General features: G+C 34.7%; 1 protein-coding gene across 2 annotated transcripts; it reads right to left on the bottom strand.

The window, feature by feature from the left end:
- Positions 1 to 6,525: 6,525 nt before the first annotated feature.
- LOC120083195 (putative E3 ubiquitin-protein ligase LIN-1) lies at positions 6,526 to 10,522 on the bottom strand. 2 transcript variants are annotated; one of them, XM_039038838.1, is made up of 7 exons: positions 9,451 to 10,522; positions 9,198 to 9,342; positions 8,118 to 9,088; positions 7,884 to 8,031; positions 7,426 to 7,674; positions 7,007 to 7,316; positions 6,526 to 6,921 (listed from the first exon to the last, which is right to left on the bottom strand). In XM_039038838.1, the coding sequence occupies exons 1-7, from the start codon at positions 10,479 to 10,481 to the stop codon at positions 6,752 to 6,754; spliced, it is 3,024 nt and encodes a 1,007-aa protein (XP_038894766.1). In that variant the 5' UTR covers positions 10,482 to 10,522; the 3' UTR covers positions 6,526 to 6,751. The 2 variants fall into 2 exon arrangements, with proteins under 2 accessions (XP_038894766.1, XP_038894767.1); XM_039038839.1 differs by having other exon boundaries at positions 9,204 to 9,342.
- Between the last annotated feature and the right edge of the window lie 205 nt (positions 10,523 to 10,727).

Raw genomic sequence — 10,727 nt, 5'->3', positions numbered from 1 at the left:
AAAACATTTGAAACCCTATACATGCATACTATATATTATAATACTTTATAACATACTTTCAATGCATGTAACATACTTCCTATGGTGGGATTTTAAATTTACATGGCATACTTTATGCACATATAAGATTTATTTAATTATAACATACATCACATGCATAAATAATTAAACACAAACTGATATGGTTTTAGTTTTGACATTTTTAAGCAAACAAAAGCCTAATTATTACAAAATTTAGCAAAAACTTACTCCAAAACACTTATGGACCGCTCGAACCGCCTTGAACCGAACCCAAACCTCTCGAACCAGACCTCTAATGCTAAAAAATGAGCTGAATCGAGAAAAAACCATCGAATACCATCAAGCATCGAGTATGCTATCGAGCATCAAGTATGCCCTCAAGCATCGAATAGGCTTAACTTTGCCTTGAATCTTAATGTCGTTGATTGATTGATTGGTTGAGGATTCTCTCTTTTCTGTTAATTAACTTGATTTTGTGGACTACCAGTTAAGATTCTAATTGAGTAGGCTAAGTTTTAATTCGAATATTCTCACGCATCTTTTGAATAATCTATGATAGAATTGATGAGGAATGAATTAAACTACAAATACCTAAGCTAAGTATTTTGTTCGATTGATTATTCACACGTTCGTTTGAATAATGATTGCATCCAAGGAGTTTGGGTATTAAACTATAAATACCCAAGCTAAGAAAAGAGGAAAGGACCTTCATGACAAAATGATTTCATCCAAGGAGTTTTGGGTAAGGCAAAAGGTACTTTTATATAACTCTCGATTGAAATTTATGGCTAGTAAACTCCGGTCCAAGTGGCTTAGACTATTTGGCGTTTCTCACGTTTATACTTATGGTGCAATAGAAATTGTTAATCTTGAGACAGGGAAGGTTATTAAAGTTAATGGGCACAGGTTGAAGGTCTTCCATGATGGCGAGTTGTTGGACTGCTTTGACATCGCCTACCGGTTGGACTCACCAGTCTACATATGAAATTGAGTCATCACGGTCGAGCAACCGACTAAATATTTGCTCTACTTGGAGGCAGCCAGGATTTAAATTTATTTTCTTTCTAGGGTTAGCTTTCAATTCAGTAATTGTTTATTTTTCTTGAGCCTAATTCTTTCTATTATTCTTGTTTGTTAGGATTTTTTGTGAGAAAAGAAGTTGAGTTGAGTGTCCTACATCCTTCATTCAATTTAGTAATGCATGCTTGAGATGTAATCAATTGATATCACTGTCGCCTAGTAAAAAAAAAACAGAGAGAGAGAGAGAATTTTTTCATTTATGCATGTTTAGGGGTTTACTCCTCTACTTCAAGGGTATGATTAATCTGGGGCGGCCATGAAACCCGTGGTTTCCCTCTGAGCTAAAGTATCCTAGAGGAATGAGTAAGCTTAGGTACTTTTGAAGGAAAATTGGCCCATAGTTGGATGATTCGCATGACACCTGTGTGGACAAGCCACTGCGAAAGTCGTTTTCCTAGATTAAGTTTCCCCTTTGAGCTTTAAAAAAAGAAAATAAATAAATAAATAAATGAGAAGGAAAAGCGTTTAGTAAGGACAATGGATCATTAGATTTTGACCAATCCAACGTGTTGACATTACCACTTTGAATATAGAAAAACTAATTCCAGATCATTCGAGCCAGTTTAGGGGGAAAACAAATGGAAGATTCATAAGGCCATTATGGGCTTGCTCTTGTTCAAAATAAATAACTTTGAGCTTGAACATACATAACAAATTTTAAAACGAATTTTCAAACCATTCTTGAAATGATGAAATGCTTTTTTGATTACCTAATCGATTGTGAAATTTATTCTAGTTGACTGTTGAGGCTTGAGTAAGGAACATTTTAGTTTGACAAACTGATTATTCTTGCATGATTGCTTTTTTTAACTTGCTCGAGGACGATCAAGAATTAAGTTGGGAGTGTTTGATAGCACTGAAAATGTGCTATCTTCTTCCGCTTGACTCAGGGTTGTTTAGATACTTAATTGGGTTAAATTGATTATTTTGTAGGACTCAAGTGTACAAGAAGTCAAATTAAGCATTTGGGACAAAAAGGCGCTAAAATGATGAAGTTGGGAGCTAAATTGATCAAATGACGAAGGAACGAAGGATGTTGCCCTGTCAAGCGTCGCAACGCTCTGATTAAACCTAAGTCCAACATTAGCTCAATGCTATTGGAGATGCCCCAACGCCACCATCGCACCGCTTGTCAATGTTGCAACTTCATCACTCTAGGACAAAATAGGCAGTGTTGCAAAATTCCTCCAGAGCATTGCAACGCTACATGGTTTTACGAACATTCAACCTCAACGCACGCGTAACACAACGTCAAGGCAGCGATGTGACCCTCATCTGACGCTCGGCCCAATTTGCGTCACAGCGTTGCAACGCTTTCCTAACGTTGTGATGTTGTGGCAGTTTTATAAAAAGACAGTTTGGATCAGCCGATGAGATCACACCAAGTACACCCGATCTTGAGTGCCGCCACTTTATTCCAGCCTTGTTTTAGCTCCCTTTTGTATGCCAATTGTATTGATTTCGAACATGTTTCGTAGTTGAAGGGTAAGAACTTAGCTTAGGTTAGTTAGTTTAATTTCGTTTCAATTCGATTCTTGAGACTTGTATTGTAATTCTGTGAGTTTATTATGAATTTATGAGAATTTATCTTGAGCATATTCTTCAATTTTTGTGTATGGAATAATCTGACAAATTAGTTATGCATGTATAATTGACTGCTTTGATTGGCCCTAATTTGTAATCGTTAGGTAGTCTTCACCTAGAAGCATAAGTTAAGTTAGTTTGTTGTGTTAAATGGGGATTCCATTTAGCAAGCATTTACTTTCAAACTTAGATAAATCTCGCTCATTTAATTGGTTAGACGATAGAAATCGATTAATTGGCTTAGATTTGCCTTGAATCTTAATGCTTAATTGGCTTAGATTTGCCATGAATCTTAATGCCTGTTGATTGATTGATTGGTTGAGGATTCTCGCTTTTATGTTGATTAACTTGATTTTGTGGACTACCGGCTAGGATTCTAATCGAGTAAAGTTTTATTCAAAAATTCTCACACATCTTTTGAATAGTCTATGATAGAATTGATGAGGAATGAATTAAACTACAAATACTCAAGCTAAGTATTTTGTTTGATTGATTATTCACACATTTTTTTGCATTGCGTACTTTTCATTTTCGCAGTATTATTTCACAATTTTTCACAACCCCCCACCCCCTCCTTGGTTACTTCCTACAAGTTCCAACTTTTGAGGATTCCAAATCGGTTCTCTGTAGTTCGACTTTGGACTTGTTACTTATACTATTAGTTATATAAGGGGTTAGTTCGGTGCATACAAATTTTATTTGCATAGGCGTGGGTTCACGAGCAACGGTGAATCCGACGTTCAACCCACGACCATCTATAATAAGTAGAGGTTTTTGCATGTCCCACAGAATGTTGCATTTATTGGACATATATGCTTAACCATATTCCGATAGCGAGGTTACTTACTGAGTATTTTATACTCATCCTTTTTTATGTTATGTTTTTAGGCAAGATCAAGGATATACCGATGAATGATAGAAGGAATCTGTGATTGTGCCATTGGGACCAGAGAGAAGCTTCTGCTCATGTTTTCATATTTTTATGTTTTAAATTCTAGTCTTGATGTTTGAACTTATAGTTCCACTATTTGAAATTTTTATTTACAAAACTTCGAGAAATTTATTTTGAACTTATATTTCAGAGAGATTCCGATAAAAAAAATTTCAGTTTTTTAAACTTTTACAAAAACTAATTATTTAATAAAATTCTTTTGATTTTAGTTAAAATTTATGAGAGAGTCGTTTTGAGATTCATACTTGATGTAGTAACGATCTAGTATAAGTCTTTAGAAGTTAGGTTGTTACAAAATTAATAATAAAACTTAGTACAATTTTTACAGAGAAACTAAATATAACAAATGTTGATATAAGTAAGGACATTGCAAGAAGTCCTATCACTGACTCAACATCAATCATAGCTTTACTATTTCAGAAGATTCATGCAATACCATCAAATCTTAAGTTCAAAATTGACAAAAACATATCTTTCTTTATTTTTTTTTATTTTTTATTTTTATATTTTTTTTGAAAAAGTAATTGAAATTGACTTGATTTTGAATTACAAACTACTAAACTAAAATTATTAATATAAATGTACCTTAAAAAATTAGTAATGTAAAGGAAAATTATTTTAAATGACAAAACTACTAAAAATATTTACAAATAATAGTAAAATATCACAGCATATCTGCAATAGATTGTGATAGATCTCGATAGACTACTATTATCTATGTCTATTATGATATAGATAGACAAAGATAATAGTCTAAATTTTGCTATATTTATAAATATTTTAGTTCATTTTTCTATATTTGAAAACAATCCTAATATAAATAGAATTTAGCTTTAGATTAGTCATTTTAAAAACATCTACTCAATTAATTTTGTTTAAATTAGTCATTTTCTTACATATTTAAGTTAGCCAATTAAAAGAGAGAGAGAGATAATTTTAACTTTGCATTTAGTAATATTTGAAAATTATGAAAAGTAATTTATTTTTAACTTAACTATATTCCTTTTATTAAAAAATAAACTTAACTATATTTATTCAAATAAATAAAAAGAATAATTAAGATGACAAATTTGAACCAATTTAAGATCTAGTTATCTACAATGAAAAAATTTACAAACTCAAGATTTCTAAATTTGCACTTTATTTTCAAGCATATTAAACCTACACTCCAAAGTCCAAGCAGGCTTCTTAAATTCAGATTTTCCAAACCTCCATCCAAAATATAGTTTTCTCAAACTCAAACTATCTAATCCCTTAGCTTAAACCTTAGACTTAACATTCTTTCGCTTAGAATTTCAAATCGCATCAAACACCCAAGGTTTCAAAATGTAATATTTTAGTCTCGAGTATTTAAAAATAAGTTTAAAAGATTCTTAAATAATTTATTATTATTATTTTAAATATTCACATGATATTTTAAATTAAAATATTTAATATTGGCATGATATTTTAAATTAATTTTTTTTTTATCTTTTTTCTCTCCCCCCTTCTTATTTAATTATTACCAAATAGTTTCTACGTGTTCTGTTTTATTTTCCCATTGAGGCCAAACCATCCAAACATAACTCTACAAACAATTGAAGATTCTATATATCTTAACCTCTCTTTAGACAACTATAGAAATAAATGAACTTTTTTTTTCTTTCCATTTTTCTCATAGGCAATCATGATTGGTTTTCATTAAATGTCATATGGTTGGGATTTTGTTGGTTTAGTTTGGTTGGTTTTGAAGTTCCCTTTTGCTTGTTATACATTTAGACAAAGTGTGGTGGGGTTTGTATTGTGTATAGGCTGGCAAACTAACAGCTTTCTCTTCTTGTTTCTTAGTGAATAGTGGTAGTGGGAACTCAAAACTTTTTGTCTCATCTCTCTATAGTCTTTATAATCATCTATTTCAACTTGGTGAAAAAAACTTCATGCCCTCATCCACATCACATATCAATCACCCACATTCTTTCTTTTCACCAACATAATGCAAATTTTGCAACTTGAAAGTTTCTTCCAAACCTTCACCCTTCCACAACTTTCTATTATTTCCTTCTACAACTTTTTTCCACTTTTAATATCATCGCAGCTTCAAAACATTCGGAATGTTACTTGGAATGATTTGATATACAGCACATATGTAGGTGAATTTAAAAAACGACAATGAATAGTGTTATTCGAAATCATTGTGGAACAGTTTAACTAAAAGTGTTTTTGTAAATTTCAGTGATGTTTGGCCCATACTTCATAAATTTATGTTAAATAACTCAACTCCACTAACTTCAACCGTGTTCCTCATTGAAGTTTGTACATTTATCGATGAAATCCATCTTCTCTTCATTTTTTTTTTCTTTTACTCATTTATCGAGGAACTCCAACTAAACAACTTTACACGCTGAACATAGACTTCCTAACTTCAACATATTAATTTCAAACTTTAAAACTCAACTCAACGCCTCAAATACTCCCTCAGTATCGCCTAAAATCACTTCAAACATTATCAATTTCAATTTGAGTGATGGGTTTGATTGCTTCAATCATCAGAAATGGTGTCAACATTAGTTTTTATTTCTTAAGTCAATAGTTCGAGGGGGTCGTAAATGTAACTAATGTTTGCCTTACTCCAAAACAAATATGTGGCATGCCAAGCTTTGCCACTATCCAAGATGCGAAGACTTGGGGGCCATAAGTGCTTCAATAGGCAGAAAAACAAGAACAAAAAATCTTCAGAGAGTGTTTTCTATGTGAGCATCCAACAAGTCACTGCCCCCACTTTCACTTGCCTTTTGCCTTATAATGCATTTCACCCCATTTATCAGAAGACACTGATAGAAACTTCCCAACAAATTTTGAAAGCAACATTTGCTAAATGATTGCCTTACTCCAAAACAACACAACCCCAGTCAAAAAACATTTCAATATGTTTCTCTTTTTAACATCAACAATGGGGCTTTTGTCATAACTTTCCTATTTACAAAAGGATAGGGGGTCGTAAATGTAACTAGAAATTACACGTAAAAGCTCGAAATGGAATAATCAATCAAATAAAAAACGAATATATATATATATATATATGATCATCTTGATGAGCAGGAAATGGCTACAACCAGGAAAGAAGAGAAACCTGAATCATTTTCTTGTGCTTCTTTGAATGTGTGAATTCTCGTGTTCGGTATATGGATGCATCGATCGGCTTTTAAGGATCAAGGTCAGTTCTTCTGCTGTCCATGTTACTAGAGAAAGATTTTGAAGATAGTCTAAAGTGTCTTCATCGAACAATCGGAAGATATGCTTGCATTCTATACACAAAGTTCAAAAGAACAATGAAGATTTGTTTGATGTTATATTTTGACTGAAAAATGTAGAGAGTGAAAGAACTCTCACCTGTATACTTGCTGAGATTAAGCAATGAATATGATGCGAGCACTTGGTCCTCAACATCTTTGTCGTGATTCAAGTATTTTATCAAGGGCGGTACTAGAATCGAGGGTGCCATCAAACATAACTTCTCATCTTTAATAACAAACAGGTATCTGCTCATCCATGAAACTGTGATAAGACTTGCTTTCGCTAGACTTAATATACAACTCGTCATCAATGTCGAAAGGGCAGACAATAAACTCTTATGTCCATGGTTAAACAATACAGTAGCTGCTTTCAACTGCCAATTCACCACATCTTCTTCCTCTTCATACTGATCATTTGGAGTGAGGGAAAATTATATATTTAAACCAATATGAGAATCTATCTAAACAAATCGTTGTTGAGTAACAAAATCCATGAGAATTTGAAGCAAAGCTCACCAATTGCACGACATCATCGTACAGAGGCTGGCTGTGAGATGAATCCCCAGAGTTCTCTTTGAAACCTGCTAGTTTTAGAAGCCAATTTTCTGTGCTTGGTTCTCCGGTACATGAAAAACGACCTCCCAAAATCAAGAGAGCTCTAGCCAAATTGTCCTGTCCCTTTTCTCGACATATTCGAGAGTTCAAGGCAGTTATAATTGTCACGATGGCCTCTTCTCTGAATATGCTGCAGTTGAGGGAGTCTTCCTGCAATATGACTGCAACTTCATGTGGGAACCATTCAAAGTATTTAAAAGCAATCACTGTTAACAAGAACAAGTACTATTTTCTTGTCAAAGAGACTAAGGAAAAAGATTAGAACTTTAGAAGACAATAGAGAAACCAACTCCATCTATCTCTACTTTTAAATTTAACCTATTTAACCATGCTTTTCATAGAATCAAACTCTGAAATACCATGAAATCAAGCTGCAATAGTATTGTTGCAACTAAAGGCTGCTCCTCAGGAAGAGCTCGCTGAAGATAAACTGACAAAATGTTCATGATGCCCAAGCCACTCCATCCTTCTTTAAGTCCATCCAAGAGATTAGTGATCCTTGTTCTTCTGTTAAGTTATTCAATATGCTCGATTAATGGGTGAGCTACCATAAATGCAGCATAAAATCAAGAGGAAACAAAAACAGTTCATACCTACTAAGGCAGAGTAGGTCCACAAGTAAAGCCAAACCACACCTATCAGAGTTTTTGTTGCTTTCATGAACAATAAGTTCAAGAAGTGAAGCCTTGTTCAGATTCTCGGCCAAGTAGTTTCGACAGCTTCCATCAGCTTGGATACAACACGAAATAATTGAAACAGAATTCTTCCTTTCTTCAATCTCACCTCTCTCTAACCTTCTCAGCAACAAACTTAATCCCCCAAGCGAAATCAAGTGTCTACAATTCTCTAAGTTTCTGTCTTCATCAAACCCTTTCAGGAGTTGGTCTAGAAGGTAAAATGCTGCTTCATGTGGCTTGCACCGTATCGAGAATAATGTCTGTAACTGGCCTCCAAACTCCAGTACTCTAAGGACTAGTGGTAACCATTCGACCGAAATCATCTGTTTTGCCTGTGGCTTTGATAGATAAAGTAAAATTGATGCTTTGAGGAATAGACTGCTACTTTTCAAGAGTTTAAGAAACACTTGAAGCTGTGGATCAGAGTTCAATATAATCTGTCGAATAACCTCACTCCTTGCAGCAAGTTCGGCTAAAACTGAAATCACTAATTCTAAAATCTCATCGTCGTCGGAAGCTAATAAAACCTCCAGCATTCCCTCGACAACTGGTGGCTTCGATAATGCAACCTCAATGGTAGTGTCATCATGGGCGTCTAACCAAGCTTTGGTTACTACACGAATGGCTATCTCACATTCACTCAAGACATCCGAGGAGCAGATTGCAGTTATGGCCTTGCTGAAATCGTTGGAAAGAAGATGGTTTCTTCCTTCCACTCTAACAACGCTGTTTTTGGTAATCACATTGCTGCTTTCCAAGTATTCTTTTGTTATATTCTGACATGTGAAGAATCGAAAATAGTCAGATTTTACGGTCTCGCGCCATGAGTCAGTATTATGACCTCGGTAATCAAGGATGGATGGCATTCTACGGTTGTTGTGTTCATCCTATAGAAACAATAAAGAAGGGAGGAAAAGAAAAACAAGTTCATTTAGATTTTCCTAACATAACCAACCAAATGATTCTATATTGAAGATGTAAGATAGAGTTACAGACACGAACAGAAGCAATATTTTCATAGTTCTTGTTTGAATATAAGATCTCCTTTTCATTTGAACTCCTTGCTTTGGCTGCAACCACATTTCCACTCCTCAATTCTGCTAATTGCTGGTCAAGACTTGGACCAAAAACAGCATGATATCTTTCATCATCACCAAAACAACCATTAAAAAAGCACTCATCAAAACACTATTCAGGTGGACATTTCACTTCAAATAACATAAAGAAACATAATCTTGAAGCAACTTACAGATTCTTATTTGAAGACGACTGCAAAAAGTACGAATCCGATGATCTTCTGGAAGCCTTATGGATGGATTTTGAAGGTGAAGGAACCACAGGAACAGGAGGGGCTCTGGCTCCATCTTTAAGCCATTGTATATAATACAAAGCAAATTGAACAGTTCCCCTATCCATATGCTCATTATAGACCTTACTCAAGGCCTTGATTTTCCTGTCCTTATGTTCACATTCAAAGTTGGACACAAATTCAAGCTCCTGATTGTACCAAACCTTCAAATGAAGGAGATGGGGAAGAAAGAAATGCTCCCAAAGCTCTGGCAGAAGATGGGTTCGAGCAAAAAATGGAGAATCACAAAACACTTGAAGAAGATGCTTAGCAGAAACCTTCTCATTCTTCTCTATCTTGTAAACAATCGCTAAATAGAGCTGAGCACATGAAGAAAGATGAGACTGAGCACCATTTTTGGTCGATTTTTTTGCAGAATTCAAAGAAGTAATCACCATATTAAGAAGCCCAATAGAATTCCTAGAAGCTTTCATTCTCAATTCCCTTTCATTTCCCTGGCCTTCTTCAACTAATCTGTCAACACTTTTCATACCCATCTCCAAATTACTGCAAATCCCACTCTCCATTTCCCCTTTTCGTATCAAACACGGATTACACTTTTTTCTCATTATTTCTCTAAAACTTTCGTCCTTTGAGTACCTCCCCACATACCCACTAAGAATCGAAACCACAGCTCGTATAGCAATTTCATCAATGGCGGGTTCCTCCATTGATTTACAGAGCAAGGTCTCGGAGACCGAACCGACTCGTTTAGAGGAATATACGGAAGACCCATTTCGTATAAGAGGTTTTTCAGCCTTTTTCTTTGAAGAATCGATGATTTTCTTGTCGTGGCAAATGTATATGGGCAAAGTTACAGAATCATCTGGGGCTGCTCTGCTTCTTCCTTTGGACCTCAAGGATTTTCGAGTAGTGGGGAAATTACTGCCCTCAAATCCTTCTCTAGTGAGTAATTCTTGTAGAGACGCCATTGTTTTGGAGGTTGAAGAAGAAGAAGACTGAAATGTTGAAGGTGCAAAAGAAGAGAAGGAAATCGTTCAGCCAATCCATTTCGACCGGCCGGATTGTTCGTTTGTTGTCTTGTTTTTTCGTAATGAACCAGACCGGACGGTTCAATTTGATGACCGTTAATGACAAGTATATCCGGGCCCACTATTGGATTTGGAATTTGGAACACTTAACTAAACAAAAACCCTATAAGAAAAAATGTAGTTTTT

The sequence above is a fragment of the Benincasa hispida genome, chromosome 8, assembly GCF_009727055.1.
Source record: "Benincasa hispida cultivar B227 chromosome 8, ASM972705v1, whole genome shotgun sequence".
Taxonomy (NCBI): domain Eukaryota; kingdom Viridiplantae; phylum Streptophyta; class Magnoliopsida; order Cucurbitales; family Cucurbitaceae; genus Benincasa; species Benincasa hispida.
This window is presented reverse-complemented; position numbering and strand designations above follow the sequence as displayed.